Source organism: Carcharodon carcharias, chromosome 13 (assembly GCF_017639515.1).
Source record: "Carcharodon carcharias isolate sCarCar2 chromosome 13, sCarCar2.pri, whole genome shotgun sequence".
Classification (NCBI taxonomy): domain Eukaryota; kingdom Metazoa; phylum Chordata; class Chondrichthyes; order Lamniformes; family Lamnidae; genus Carcharodon; species Carcharodon carcharias.
This window is the reverse complement of record NC_054479.1, coordinates 15,899,989-15,915,764: the sequence shown is the minus strand read 5'-3', so window position 1 is coordinate 15,915,764 and position 15,776 is coordinate 15,899,989. Positions and strand designations below refer to the sequence as shown.

Here is a 15,776-nt window from a genome sequence, read left to right as displayed (position 1 = left end):
GATAGAAGGTTTGTACTCTAATAATACAGGAGGAAGTTCCTACACTATACTGAACATGAGCCATGCATACCAACAGGTAGAGCTGGGCAGCACATCTAGAAGGTATGTAACCATCAACACACACAAGGGCATGTACCAATATACACGCCCACCCTTTGGTGTATCATCTGCCTGTGTGATTTTCCAAAGAACCTTGGAAAGCCTATTGCAAGGACCTCCCCACGCAGTCGTGTACCTGGATGACGTCCTGATCATAGGGTCAATGGAAGCTGAACATTTGGCCAATCTAGAGGAGGTTTTAAGGAGATCTTTGGAAGCTGGTGTACGATTGAAGAAAGAGAAGTGTATTTTCCAAGCGACTGAAGTCACTTACTTGGGTCATCGAGTGGATGCCCAAGGCTTGTATCCAGTAGAGGAGACAGACAGGGCAATCAAGGAGGTGCCCTCACCTACCTGTGTCACTGAACTCAAGTCTTTTTTAGACATGATTTTTATTATAGTTGCTCCTTGCCAAATTTGTCGACAGCTTTAGCCCCTTTACGCTTATTATTGAAGAAGAACCATAGATGGTCATGGAAGACGCAACAACAAGAAGTCTTCATAAAAGTCAAGAAGCTTTTACACTCGTCATGTTTGCTATGACCCATCAAAAGAATTAATATTAACCTGTGATGCATCTCCCTACAGTGTGGGAGTGGTGTTATCACACAGGATGGAAGATGGTTTCGAAAGACCATTAGGCTATGTCCCCAGAACCCTCTACATGAGAAGGCTTACTCATAACTTGAAAAAGGCTTGTTCATAATATTTGGAGTAAAGAAATTCCATCAATATCTGCATGGTCGACATTTCACCGTAGTGTCAGATCATAGGCACTTTATTCAGGTGTATCTAGTGAAGATAAAGCAATTCTGCCGATAGCCTCTGCCAGAATTCAATGATGGGATTTGATTTTGTTGGCATATGAGTGCACCATTATGCACCATCTGGGTGTGCATATAGCAAACGCAGATGCCTTAGTTGTCTCCCTTTGTCAGATAGCATTACACATGCTCCAGTACTGCAAGAAGTTGTACTTGTGTTCAATTTCCTGGACTCCTCGTTGGTCTGTGCAAATCAGATAAAGAATTGGACAAACAGGGATCCAATTTTATCAAAAGTCTGAGAACTGGGATTGCAAGGATGGTTGAATGCACCAGTCTGTGAAGAGATAAAAGCCTTATATGCCCATAAAAATGAATTAAGTTGTCAAGATCGTATCTTGTTGTAGGGATCAAGAGTCATCATCCCCTCGCAAGGAAGAGAACCACTCTTGATGGAGCTTCACAGTGCGCATCCAGGGCACATCGAAGATGAAGATGCTTGCAGGAAGCTATGTCTGGTGGCCAAGCATAGACAGTGATATAGGAAAAATGGTGAAACACTGTCTCCAGTGTCAGCAACAACAGAAGTTGCCCGTTTCAGCTCCACTGCATCCATGGGAGTGGCCTGGTCGACCCTGGGTTAGATTACATACAGGTCCTTGTAGGAACATTTTTAGGGACCATGTTTTTATTGATCATAGACCTGCATTCTAAGTGGATGGAAGTGCATGAAGTTAGATTACCTACGTCATGTGCAACTATTGAAATGTTGCGTCAATTTTTAGTGTACATGGCCTACCTGTTTTGGATAAAGCTACTGCTTTCACTAGTATGGAATTCCAGAGATTCATGAGCTTAAATGGGATTAAACATATTAATACAGCACCGTATCATCCCTCAGCCAATAGGTTAGCAGAAAGAGCAGTGTAAACTTTTAAAACTGGAATGAATAAGTTATCTGAAGGAAGGTTAGAAACATGAATTTCACAATTTCTTTTCAGCTATCACAGTCTAATACAGACACACAGTCTAATACAGACACACAGTCTAATACACACACAAACACATACACCAACTGTTTAATACACACACACACACACACCAACAGTCTAATACAAACTCGCACTCTAATACACACACACAGTCTAAAACACACACGCAGTCTTAAACACACACGCTCCTCAGGCAACTACAGACTCAACACTGTCTGAATTCCTAATGAAATGCTGCCTTCGCACAAGGTTGAGTCTGGTTTTTCCTAACTTAGAGGGGAAGGTAGAGAAGAACCAGAGTAGTCAGAAAGTGAACCATGATATTCACAGTAAAGCTCAAAAATTTACTGTGGGAGAGACAGTTTTCGTGTGAAATTTTGGAAATGGACCTGGTTGGGTTCCTGGTATAATTGTCCCTGAAACAGGACCTTTGTCATACCATGTGGAATTGGAAAGCCAGATTGTCAGGAAACACGTGGATCATCTAAGAAGTAGAGAGACACCCCAACAACTGGTTACTCCATCAGGAATTGAGGTCAAATCTTTAATCCCTGAGGTGCTAGATCAACATAGAATAGCCATACCTGATGTCTCTATTGAAATAAATAATTCTGAACTGCCATTGTGTAAGGATGTCCCTGATGCCACAGTTCCTGATTAAGTTGATCCAGTGGGAGATTCTCAAGTCATAGAGCTACGTTGTTCTAACCAAATTAGAAAACCACCTCAGTGACTTAATCTATAATAGAATGAACTGTGTATATTTATATATGTTATGGATTAAGATATTCTTGTAAATAAGAGATGTAAAATAAATTAAAGGGAAGTAACGTAGCGATTGTAAGTGAAACGTTTCATATTGTTTAGAGATCACATGATTGTACTGACAAATCAGCCCTAAGCGCAGTTAATCTTAGGGACAGAGCTTTCTCGTTGTGGACCTGGTTCAAGCATGTAGCTTCTTCAGCAGCTCTGTATATAAAGTTAACTGTTTCTAACAGGGAAGCTGCCCGGTACACCAAGTTTATTACAGTAGCCCAGTAGATGGTGGTGAGCTGCCTTCTTGAACCACTGCACTCTATGGGGTGTAGGCACACCCATGGTGCTGTTAGGGAGGGAGTTCCCTCCTTATGGGGTTTGTTACCTAGCGATGGTAAAGGCATGGAGATTATACAGCCAGGTCTGGATGGTGCTCTAATTGGAGGGAACCTGTTCTCATGCTGCTGTTGTGCCCTGCTACTGTTGTGCTTCCAGGTAGTAAAGGTCGCAGGCTTTGGAGGTTCTGTTGACCTTCTTTCTTCAATATAGTCTCGGACAATAATAACTTGTATCTAGATAGTGCTTCTGATGAAGCAAAAAGTATCCCAGTGTGTTTCACAGAGGAATAAAATAGATGCAGTCTATATATAGATGCTTCCACTTAAAGAGATAAGGTCCTATGTATTGGGGCTAGGAAGAAAGATAGGAGCAGCATATATAAAAAGAATTGGTCTTCTAATGATCACCTTTTCTCTAATATAGGTATTTGTTTTTGGAATGTGAGCGTCACAGGCAAGGCCAGTATTTCTTGCTCATCCCTAGTAAACCCTTGTGAAGGTGGTGATGATCTACCTCCTTTGAACCACTGCAGTCGATATGATGTAGGTACACAGTGATGTTAGGGAGCAAGTCCCAGGTTTTTGACATAGTGACAGTGAAAAATGGTGACATATTTCCAAGTCAGGATGGTGTTTGACATGGAAGGGAGCTTCCATGTGGTGTTGCTCCCATGTGTCTGCTACCCTTGTCCTTCTAGGTGGTAGAAGTTGTGGGTTTGGACGGTGTTGTTGAAAGAGCCTCAGAGTGCTGCTGTAGTGCATCTTGTAGATGGTACACACAGCTGTCACTGTGCACTGATGGCAAAGGAAATGAACATTTAAGGTGGTTGATGGGGTGCCTGTCAAGTGGGTTATTTTGTCCGAGAGGTGTTGAGCTTTTTGAGTGCACTCATCCAAGTAAGTGGAGAGTATTCCCTCACACTCCTGACTTGTGCCTTGTAGATGGTGGACAGGCTTTATGGAACCAGGGGATGAGTTATTCACCACAGAATTCCCAGCCTTTGACCTGCTCTTGTAGCCACAGTATTGATGTGGCTGCTCCAGTTAAGTTTCTGGTCAATGGTAACTCTCAGGATGTTGATAGTGGGGGATTCAGTGATGGTAATACCATTAAATGTCAAGGGGAGATGGTTAGATTCTGTCTTGTTGGAGTTGTCATTGCCTGGCACTTGTGTGGTGCAAATGTTATTTGCCACTTGTCAGCCCAAGCCTGAATGTTGTCCAAGTCTTGGTGCATGCAGGCTTCTTCCACTGAAAAAGTTTCCTCTGATCAACATCTTCTTCAGGAGAGGCCTTTCAGTTTCGTAGATATTAAGAGCTACATTATTTTGTGGTTGATATTAATTTTTGTTTAGTTTATCAAATTTTATCTCCCTTTTCTCTCCATCACCAGTCGTCCAATGACATTGCACAGATACAGGAGCTACAAGGTCAGTTGGAGAAAGCTACAAAGGAAAAACAAAGTTTCGAAGAAAAGGTAGGAGGCTTTAATGACAACATTGGTGACTTTAGGGTCAGTTTCAAGTTAATGAATTAAATGCTGAGATCAGATCCTAGAATTTCTTTTTGAGATTAAGAGCCTATATAGACTTGGTAGCTATCATGCCTTCCTACATTGTGCAAATTGACAATAGCTACTGTCTTTGAACAATTGCGTGTAACCTTTATGCTACAGTAATGGATGGACCTTATAGTGAGCTGCACATTATTTTGATATTCTAGCAGGAAGCAGTTTTCTGAAGGTCAAAGATTAATGCATTATTAAGAGAAAAACCAGCGACTATTCATAACGGCATTAGTGTTGAGGTTTTTCTTACCAGTAAAAATGGGACACATCTGCAACCTTTTTAACAAGCTGTTTAAAGATACATGTGAATAGCCTGAAAGGGCAAAGGGTTTGCTTAAAGTAGGGCCAAGTCAACAAATAAGCTGCTTTGTTTAGAAAGCATCGATCCTTGAAGTAATGTCCTTACAACTTCACTTCCTCTCTGTAAAGTTTGGATATTTGATGCTGAAATTTTTGATCCACTTGAAAAAGACAAAAATAACCAAGCCATAACCTTGTTCATCAATGGATCATTTTTTTCAAGTCTCCACTTCTGAGAAAACCCAGTTCCCAAATCTTCATTTTAAGTTTCATTCCCCGTTACTGAACATTCTCTTGATCATCCACTTCTGACTCATACACAGATATCAGCTAGTTTCATCTCAAAGCTGAGCCAACCCCTCCAGTAGAACACTGAGTCTGTCTGAAGTCCAGGCAGATTCAACCTATGGCCAATTAGTCCCTCAGTGGTGCCCATAGTAATTTTTACCTTTCTCTCAACTGTGAGTCTTGACAAATGGGTTCCTCTGTGGTTTCTGGAGCTCCAGTTGTGATTCCTGATGCTCTGAAAGGTTGTTGGAACATGAATATATTGTGGTTTAATCTCTCTCTCTCTTGAGAAAACACTATTGAGAAAAGGCTGCCCCTGCCTTCACAAGCACAAATGAAAGAACCACTTGCCAATTCCTCACTGCACAGGACAGAAGTAATGACTTGCCCTATCAATCTATATTATAACTTATTTGATAGTGGTCTCCAAGCTCTCTGCTCGAGATTGTGGCTCTGAAAAAAGAGTTCATGAGTAACAGTGGAATAACCTAAATTTTTCATTCTACCTAATTCAGTAATAAACTGATAAGAAACTGCTATTGAATTGCCATTTGTGATTGTTATCCAGTTATACGGCTGCAGTTAATTAAGATTGAACTGGATTTGTGTCTAATACACCTTCTAAATTTACAATTATCAGCGTATTGGTGAATATGCTTATATTTAGATTTCTTTATTAGACTTACAATAAGAATGAATAACACTGAATAACAATATTCAAAAGAGGCTTATGAAAATACCCATTTGAAGCATGCATTGCCATGTTAATGATGTCACCTTTCAACCCCCTACAGTAGAATTAACTAACTTAACCAGGAAAAAGGTATATCTGTGCCTCTGGTGAAAGTTGACGATTGTAGATTTATCTGTCAAAGTTAATTTCTTTTGGATATAAAGTTATAAGGAGCCATTTGATGCTCTTTGCCATTGCCTGTGCTGTCGTTCAGTATGAAAGTCAGCCCCTCTTTGTGTAATTAATCTTGTCAAATACACAGCTGCAGGTTGCTCGGAATAGGATTGAGTATATGGAACACTCGATGGTGGAGCGTGGAATCGTAAGCCGACAAGAAGCTATCATCTGTGATCTTGAGAACAAACTTGAGTTCCAGAGGGCACAGCTAAAGAGATTTGAGGTAGACCTTTTTGTTTTGTGTTTAACCATTGTTTCCCTTTTGAATCCCCTTCTTATCCTTCCAGACACCTTTTGAATTGCTAAGTCCACCTCTTGCGAATCTATATTGTTTTATTTAGGTTCCTATAGTTCTTTGCAGTGCAATTAGGAATTACAATTACCAGTACCCTCAGAAATAAGAAATCTTAGAATAAGATTGAGGAGATTATCAACACCAATTTTAAAAAAGAGGCTGGATTTATGACCGTATTTTGGGAACATTTATTGAAAGGTTTCTTAGAAGGGGGAATGTTATTTTGTTATGAGATAAAGACCTGCAAATCAGTAACGTGTAATGTTAAAAAAAAATCAGGAGGATGAAGGTTTCAATGAGTGTAAAGATCCACTCTAAAGCGATTTTAATGCCACTGAGGACTTCTCCAGTGGGTGGTAATGTTGTCTATAGGTTTTCTTGCCTACTAAGGTACATTCACATTCCTCCTAGGGCAGGATCTTCTGGTTGGTGAGCAGGGGCAGGGCACACTCGCCGACGTGTAAAATGACACGGGGTGGAACTCCCGGTGTCACCCCACGTCATTTCCATTTTCAGATCGGTGGGGGCGCAGCTGAATCGGATGAATGCCTGCCGACCTGTCAATGGCCTCTTAAGGCTTGTGAAAAAACATGAAACCTCTTCCACTGGAGGGATGCGGTTTTATGAGGGCATTTAAATTTTAATGAAAGGTTTAAGTAAAAGTTATGGACATATCCCAACTCATGTAACAATGTCACATGAGGGGACATGGCAGAGAAAATTTTTAAACTCCTTTATTAAAAGTTGAAAATCTGAGCTGATCTCCCTGAGGCAGACCTTGGCCTCAGGGAGATCTGTGCGCTCTCTCAGATTTAATTCCAGATATTTGTCAAATTCAAACTCCACCATCTGCAGTGGTGGGATTCAAACCCAGGTCCCCAGAGCATTACCCCGGGCCTCTGGATTACCAGTCCAGTGACACTACCACTACGCCACCACCTCCCCGTAGATACACCGCTACCATAGATTGCAGCCTATACCTGGCGTATAAAATATTAATAGGATCAATTCTGTTTGGTGAAGCTGAAACCAAGACACAGAGTTTTTCTTTATTGAGAGAGTTTATTGATTTGCTCAGTTTCACAGCTCTCCTCTCTCACCCAGTGTTCCAGCTATTCCTATTTATATGTGCTCAAAGACAGTTAATACCTATCATCTGTTTTTCTTAACCTTAACAATATAATTAACATTACAAACATTAACAATGTAACTGATAAGTCTTTGACAGGAGACAACCCCACTTTCTGGTGCCAAAATGTACGGTTAGTCCTACACCCGACGTATGAGTCGACTCCCAATTTTTCAGCTAATAATTGCATGTTTAGGCAGTATTCACATTCGGAGTCGGCCTCAAATTTTCAGTACAGTAGTATATGCTCAAGCTTACGCTCACCTCGTAAGTCTGTGCATGGGATCAAGGAGGCCATACGGGCCATGCTGCCAAGAAGATGTGCAGGAGTTTAAGACACGCCCGCACAGAGCGGATGACGCATTCATTTAAATTGAATTACGGGTGTTATTTTTTCTTTCATATTTCAAACCAACGACGACCCACGCCATCACCGGTCACATTTTATGCTCAGCCTATAAGTCGATCCTGTTTTTGCAAGGATTTTTCAAAGCTTCAGAGGTTGGCTTATAGGCCACAATTTGAGGTTCTGCCCTTGAGTATAATATGACTGGGTTTTTTTATCCCCAGTGTGCTGTGACTTCCCCTATATCAGCTGCTTGGTGTTTTTGGTTGCCGCTGGCTGTTGCCTGTTCACTGCTTCTCATTTTTTAATAGCTTCTGTCTTGCTTGAGTTATTAGCTTATCAAGATTTAATTCAGGTTCTAATTATAATATTTCAAACAATCTCTTGCCTTGTTACCCCACAAGGGCATGACAATGAATTCCTTTGCCAAGCAAAGTAGCTATTGTGTTCTTCTGAACAGTATCAAGCTATAACAAAACTATTCCCTATTCCCCTTTCAAAGAGTCATGGATCATAGAATGATACAGCATGGAGACCATTCGTTCCATCACCCCAGTGTTGGCTCTTTGTTTAAGCTATTCAATTAATCCCACTTCCTTGCTCTTTTCCCATAGCCCTGCAACTGCTTTCCCTTCAAGTATTTATCCAATGAATTTTTGAGCTTCTTTGCATGTAATTTAACTCTTTCAAAAATTGGCTTTCCATGCATTACAAACTGCTTTTCCAATTCATATAGTGCTGTTTATGTAATTTCTCCAATTTTTCTTGACGGAGAATAAAATATGTGCTCCCTCACTGATCAAATATGTCCATGTGTTAATCTGATTCCATTCATATTTATTATCTGAGCCCTAAGCGATGTTAAATCTTTTAAATCCTTTTATCCATCTTAGGCTTTCATCTGAAATGTGGAGTTTACCTGGTGGGTTAATGCAGTGAGAGGCTATTTACCTACATCATCAAGCTGCATTGCTAATCTTGCCAAATTTCAGGTACCTTTTTCCCCCTGCTGTTTGGCCCCCAACAAATGGATGGCCTTTAGTTTTCCACAATTTTCAGATAATTCTGTTTTTAAAAAATGGAGTTGGCTTCCTGCCACAATGTTGCTTTTGGAAAAGATTAGTACATGGAGTAATAACAGCAGTGATGTATTCCAAGGCTCTTTCCTTGCCGCATTAACTCTAGTGTGACTTAATCCCCCAACAGGTTGTTCTGGCACCCCCTTCTGGGCCTATCATTATGATGACTGACAACTAAAACACACTTGGATCATCTCACAGCTCTTGTTCATTATGTACTTCTTATTTCAACTATCGCAGTTAAAACTTATTTATGCCCATGCTATCCATGGTCATTTTAACATTTTCAATGCCCGGATCGTGTTCCCTGTTTCCTCTACATGGAACGAATCCAACTCGGGCGCAAAAGCCAAATACAGAGGGTGTTGAAAATGTGAAATAGGAAATAGGAGGAATGCTTGAAATACTCAGCAAGTCTGGCAGCATCTGTTGCGAGAGAAACATATCCAGGTCTGGAAGACTGGCCTCATAATGTAAACCACTCTAATCCTTCTGTTTCAGGAAAAGAGTTGATCATGTTTTAAAAAAAAAAATGTATCATTAAAAAAATGCTAGCAATGATCCTGTGATTTATTTTACGAAATCTGATATCCGTATGCAAGGAATAAGATCAGAAATAGAAGCACGAGTAGGCTATTCGGCCCATCGAGCCTGCTACGCCATTCGATTATGGCTGATCTTCTGATCTTATTGTGGCCTTAACTCCGCTTTCCTGCCTGCCCCATAACCCTTAGCTCCCTAGTTGATGAAAAAAATCTGTCTAACTCAGCCTTGAATGTAATCAGTGACCCAGCCTCCACTGCTCTCTGTTGAAGGGAACTCCAAAGACCAATGACCCCCTGAGAGAAGAAATCCCTCCTCATCTCTACCTTAAATGGGAGACCTCTTATTTTTAACCTGTGCCCCCTAGTTTTCGATTTCCCTCTTGTTAATAGCTAACTGTTGATAAAGGTTATTTACTTAAAAAATTCCTAGTAGTTTTCGTTCCTTTGAAATTTTCTCAACCAGCTGAATGTTGTGCTCCTTGAGGGAATGGGGTCAGGCCTGGGAATGTGAAACTCTTTACATCACGGCAGGATTTTGGGTGTGTGTACAGAGACGGGTTTATGCCACTGTCATCATCCAGCCCCCCAGGCTATTTTCCTGGAGTTGGGATTGGGGGCGGAAGGGGCCAATTAACAGAGGTCAACTGGCAAGTTCCTGTGGGCCTCCATGTGACAGCTGAGACTAGGCTATCTGCTTGGAGACGTCCTCCTAAAGACATTATTACGGGGCATTTGGATAAATTCAAGGTAATCAGGCAGAGTCAACATGGTTCTGTGAAAAGGAAATCATGGGAAGGATATTGAGTTCGGCGAGCGGCGGGGGGGGGGGTGGTGCGGGGCAACGTGGTATAGGTAATAGGTGACTTGATTGAAACATATAAGATCCTGAAGGGACTTGAGAATGTTTTGTCCTGTGGGAGAATCTAGAACTAGGGGTCACTGTTTAAAAATAAGGGATCGCCCATTGAAGACAGAGGTGAGGTGAATTTTTTTCTCTCAAAGGGTCGTACATCTTTGGAGATCTCTTCCTCAAATGGCGGTGGAGACAGAACCTTTGCATATTTTTTAAGGCAGAGGTGGATAGATTTTGATAAGCAAGGGGACGAAAGGTCATTGGGGGTAGGGAGGGAAGTGGAGTTGGGCTAAAATCAGATCAGCCATGATCTTATTGAATGGTGGTGCAGGCCTGAAGGACTGAGAGGCCTCTCCTGCCCCTAATTCGTATGTTGATATGGGGGCAGGCTGGGGCCAGCGCTTCAGGCAGGCTTTGAGGCCCATTCCACCTGCTTGGTCACAGCCGTGGGGATCCCCCTCCACATCAGTGGCCTGGCTGCTGTGGCCAATTTTTTAACTCCATTGTTCTAAAGGTTGCTGAGAGGGTGCCTCGCTCTCTTACCTGAAATGGCTAAATTAAACTCTGCCAAGGCTTAGCAGGGAATGGCACCATCCATGTAGGGCCAGACTCAGGAGCCAGAATTGGCTTGTGCTGAGTTAATTAGGCCTCCACAAGAACAGATCGATTGCTAAGCTCAGTGCTCCTGGTCTAATGAAGGCAAAATCAGTACTCTCCACAGACTGTTCGAGGAAAAGATGTGAATGCTCTTTGACTAAGAACGTGGCTTAGTTCTGATGCTCTCTATGATTGAACAGCCAGGCTATACTCGCTGTTTAAACCCAAACATGAGGGATGGCACCTTGGAAGAGGACCTTGAGGGCTGCAGATGCTTATGGGACGATACTCGGGCAACAGTATTTGCTGCCTCAACATGAGGCTTCATATTCTGCAATCAGCGAAATGGAGCCTTTTATCTCCCTGAGTCCCTGAATTTGGCATAGGTGCTGTTTAACCTCCAGCATTTAACCTCCTGTGTGCCAAAAGTGACATTTTCATTTGCAATAAGGGTTTCCTGATATATTGTACAGCAATACTTCATTCATCGGCATAAGACAGAAGATGAACTAATCCACCAAATTACACTGTCACATACCCCAGTGGCCATGGCTGTATTATATACAAACTCTATACAACAGAACACATTATTTCCTTCACATCAAAGTAACAACGCTGTTATTAGATCAAGGAAATGAACCTATTTGATCTTTGGATCAAAGGCCAGCATCTGATCTCTAAATAAATGAAATGGATACTTTTAAATTATTACAGAGAATTTGGACCTTGATGAGTCATCTATCTCTATGCCAGCTCAGTTCACAAACAGTTGTTCTGTGCCTATGGATTTTATGGGAACCATGGAGACAATATTGAAAAATGACTTGAAGGCAAAGGGTTTAAATCAAATATATATCAGTGTGACATGAGCTGTTTCAAAGGTATTCTGCCTAGAGGAGCTGTGCAGCACACATCTAATCAAATTCGCCTGATGAGAGAAATCAGTTGTTGAACTGTCTCCAACACTCATAGTGAGCTATTCATTCAGAACATCATCAGTACGGTCCTAACATTTCTGGCAAAAAATAAACAAAAGCAAAATAGTTTTCTAACTCAAAAAGATTTAAGACTTATAATTTTTTTCCTTTGTTTTTGGTTCAACTATTGAGGGACAAGGAAATTACTGTTCCCCCAATACACAATGTCGATAAACAATCATACTCAGCATGTTCCCATATCATCAAATTAAATGCGAAGGAAGGCAAGTGTAGGGGCAGAACTTTGATGGTCATATATTACCATTCCCATACCCTTCTCACTAAGACTGACAATGTGGATCTGACACACAGGCCTGGTATTACAATGCCCACTGGCGTTGGGTGTGTTTGGTGGCGTGAGCTGACAATATGGCATGATCAGTTTCATGAGAGCGTGAAACCAGTTTACGATCGTCCGCTTGTGATGGCGGCTGCGTTCCCCACCATCGGACATTAGAAACCTCATTGTAATACATCAGCATATCATTATAAAGCCTGCCTGTTGGAATAATCACCACCACCCCCCCGCCCCCCCCACACCCCACCCCACGCCGCCCCACCACCCACTGGATCGTCTGCCACGTCGGTGGGAAAACACGCTGACGTGTTTCACAACAGCACAAAAGCAATGTCCACCTGGCCGGGCTGCACTTTGCTCAGGGCCTCAAGGCTTGTATGCCTACCTTGCTGCAGTCAGCACTTGCGGTCACCAGCGGTAATATACGACAATCAAAGTGCTGCCCCTACACTTGCCTTCACATTTAATTTGATGATGAGACTATGGGAACATGCTGAGTATGATTGTTTATCGACATTGTGTATTGGGGGAACAGTAACTTCCCTGTCCCTCAATAGTTAAACCAAAAAATACAGGAAAAAATTATAAGCCTTTAATCTTTTTGAGTTAGAAAACATTTTGCTTTTGTCTTTTTGTGCTGGCTTCACAGACAGCACATTTAGGGGAGCTCACAGCAGGTCTCTATCTACCAGATCAGCCAGGTGTGGGTGGCTTTTCAATGGCTGCAGGGCCAGGGCTTGCTTGGGGAAGGGGAGAAGTGGCCTCAGGCAAGGGAAGAGGCTGCAGGACGAGGGCTGTACTGGGGAAGGGGGGTATCCCAGGGTGTCTGTGGGGGCACATGTTGATCTGTGCAAGTGGCCTCAAGATGGTGAGGGCTGAGGAGGCAGTCTCCAGAGAAGATGAGGCCAAATAAGACATGTGAGACTATGTGTATGAGGATGGGTGGTGATGTCCATTGAGCTGGCAGTGAGTGAGATGCCAGCGAATGTGTGATGGGCTTGAGTGTGTGAGTTTAGAGTGACGAGATGGTTGCCTTACCCTGGCTGCACGGATGAGGTCATTCATCCTTTATCTGCATTGGATGGTCAACCTCTTCTGTGCAGCGTTGGCATTGATCACCACCTGCCAAGCCTGGTTGGTCATGTCGCTGCCCATCCTGTGGCCAGAGTGGGGTAGAAGATATCCTGGCAGGCCTCCATGGCATCCAAAAGGTGTTCCAGTGACATGTCACTGAACCTGGGGGTTGCAGTCTTTTTGCCTTTTGTGGACCTCTTCTCTGCAGTAGTCGTGGGCTGGAAGCACTGAGATGTGTGCGCTCAGCTGCTGCACTTTAAATATGGCGCCCGGCTTGATGAAGCGATGAGGTGATGGCATGGCAGGCGAATGAGAGCCCGGCCACCATTGAAATGACGTTTCCTGGGAATGCATAACTAATGCGAGGGGTTGGCGTGAAAATCCGGCATTGCAGCCGGCAAGTAATTTTACCACCTGCCACCCCACTTAGTGCAAACCTGGGATGATTCTGCCTACAGTTTGGGCATTTTGCACATCTGTCATGCTTTGAGTTGCCGTTGTGCTAGAATACAAAGTTAGTTCATTCCCATAATGTTCTGGTACCCCAGCTTATGTACTCCAGTGCATGTAGATAGCGAAGGATGTCCAATGGCATATCCATAGTCCTTACTATGTGGTCAGCCTGGACTCCTAGGGAGCTCTTACAGGTGGGTTAGGAGGTTGTGGATTCGAGCCCTACTTGGACCACATGACTAATGCTTCAGTGTAAAGCTGTAGCAGTGCTGCACTGTCAGAGATGCTGCCTGACTGGTTAGGTGAGTGGGCAACAAGTTGGCAGCATATTGTTGCGAAGTGCAAGGTGATTCACTTTGGTAGTCAGGATAGAAAAGCAGAATATTTTTTAAAGGCGTGAAACTTTCAAATGATATTCCAAGGGACTTGAGTCGACTTGTACAAGGAACACAGAAAGGTGGCATGCAGGTACAGCAAGCAATTAGGAAGGCAAATGGCATGTTGGCCTTTATTGCAAGGGACATGGACTACAATGAATAAGCAAGTCTTATTACAATTGTATAGGGCTTTGGTGAGACCTCACCTTAGAGTACTGTGTTCTGTTTGGTCTCCAAATCTAAGGAAGATATATTTACCTTGAAGGCAGTACAGCCTTCAAATTTTAAAGTTATCATAAGTCTTCAGAAAGCCCCTCCATTCTGAGGCACCTTGGCTGTCAACTACGTGCTTTGGCAGCTCCCACCCCTCCCACTGGGGTTGCCGGCCACTCACAGCTTTGGGATCTCTGATTGGGCCTTCTGCCTTGGTACCCTGCAGGCCTTCCTTAATCAGATGGCGAATGTGGAGGCGACCACTTAATTGGGCACCTCTGATAAGATCGCAATGCCAAGCAGCCAACTGACGCCATCGAGCCTGGGACCCACTTTCGGTTCCAACAGCTCTAAAATTTCAGGGTTGGTAATTTTCAAGATGATCATGAGGTGTTCTTCAGTACAGAGTGGCACATCATTTGAGCAACAGACCATACACTACCAACCACCTCTACCCGATGTGGCGTGCAGCTGGCACTGCCCATTGCATTCTCAGTCCATCCATTAATTCCACTAAAGGATTAAGAACATTAGAATTTTTAGCAACAGGTCAGATGTCAATGGAGGCTAAGAGTTTGTCCTCTATTCATAGATCGCCTGCAACCCTCGCATTGTCAACACATTCTTCAGTCTCATTTCTCAACAGAAATTATATTGCCCACTAAAGCAGCCTCCCCTGTAGCATATTAGTCTATTGAATTTCCTGCAAAATTGATCTTTCTAATTTTTCACCTGCTAACTTTTCATTTGTGTGGATGTAGGATATGCAGCATTGTATAGAGTTCTGGGGCGGGTTGTTACATCAGCCCATTCGTAAGTGGTTCCTAATTTGTACTACTTTGTCCTTCAGCACTTTGGATTTAAAATTATTCCTGAACGTGGCCATTGGACTTTTCTTTAAAAGCTGAATAAAATGTAATTGAAGTGAATCAATTCACAAACATGTCTACAGAGATATATATGTGTGTATTTACTCAAACACATTTATGTGCGTGCATGTGCACACGCACACAAATACACACACACTCACACACATTCCAAAGAAAGAAAGTATATCACATTCTAACTGAGGGTTTTATTCCCAACTGTTACTGTTTCTGTAGACGTTGGTTCTACGTTTGCGGGACAATGTGATGAAGATGGGCGAGGAATTGGAACAGGCTGCTGAGACGGAGGCCCGGGAGAAGGAAACGGCTAACCACTTCCAGCAGAGGATGGAGGAAATGAAAGCAGAGATGGACGAGCTTGTTGAGCGGGAGCTGGAAGCCTCTCGTAGGTGCATGGAACTGGTAAGGACGTTCAATTCCAAGCTCAGTATAAAATGATCAGAACAGGAGAGATCGAAGAGGAGCACGAGCGCAGTAAATTTGAAATAAAAACACATAATTCTAGAAATACACAGTCACATTGAAAGGGAAAGATACATTAATGTTTTGGATGTAACCCTTGTTATGATGAGACAAGGAGGGGGGTGAATGGTCGCCTCTTTTCCCACTCCTTGTTTGAATGCAACATGTTTTTGA

The 15,776-nt window shown here is 42.7% G+C and overlaps 1 protein-coding gene across 4 annotated transcripts in view; it reads left to right on the top strand.

Annotated features, from left to right (window-relative positions):
* The window catches only part of LOC121286299 (unconventional myosin-XVIIIb-like), a 341,286-nt gene that overhangs the window by 280,091 nt on the left and 45,419 nt on the right, over positions 1-15,776 (top strand). For all 4 annotated transcript variants that reach the window (XM_041203361.1, XM_041203360.1, XM_041203359.1 and 1 more), the window contains exons 35-37: positions 4,346-4,429; positions 6,103-6,240; positions 15,357-15,542. In XM_041203361.1, the coding sequence (XP_041059295.1) occupies positions 4,346-4,429; positions 6,103-6,240; positions 15,357-15,542 (408 nt within the window). The remainder of the gene's footprint in view (positions 1-4,345; positions 4,430-6,102; positions 6,241-15,356; positions 15,543-15,776) is intronic.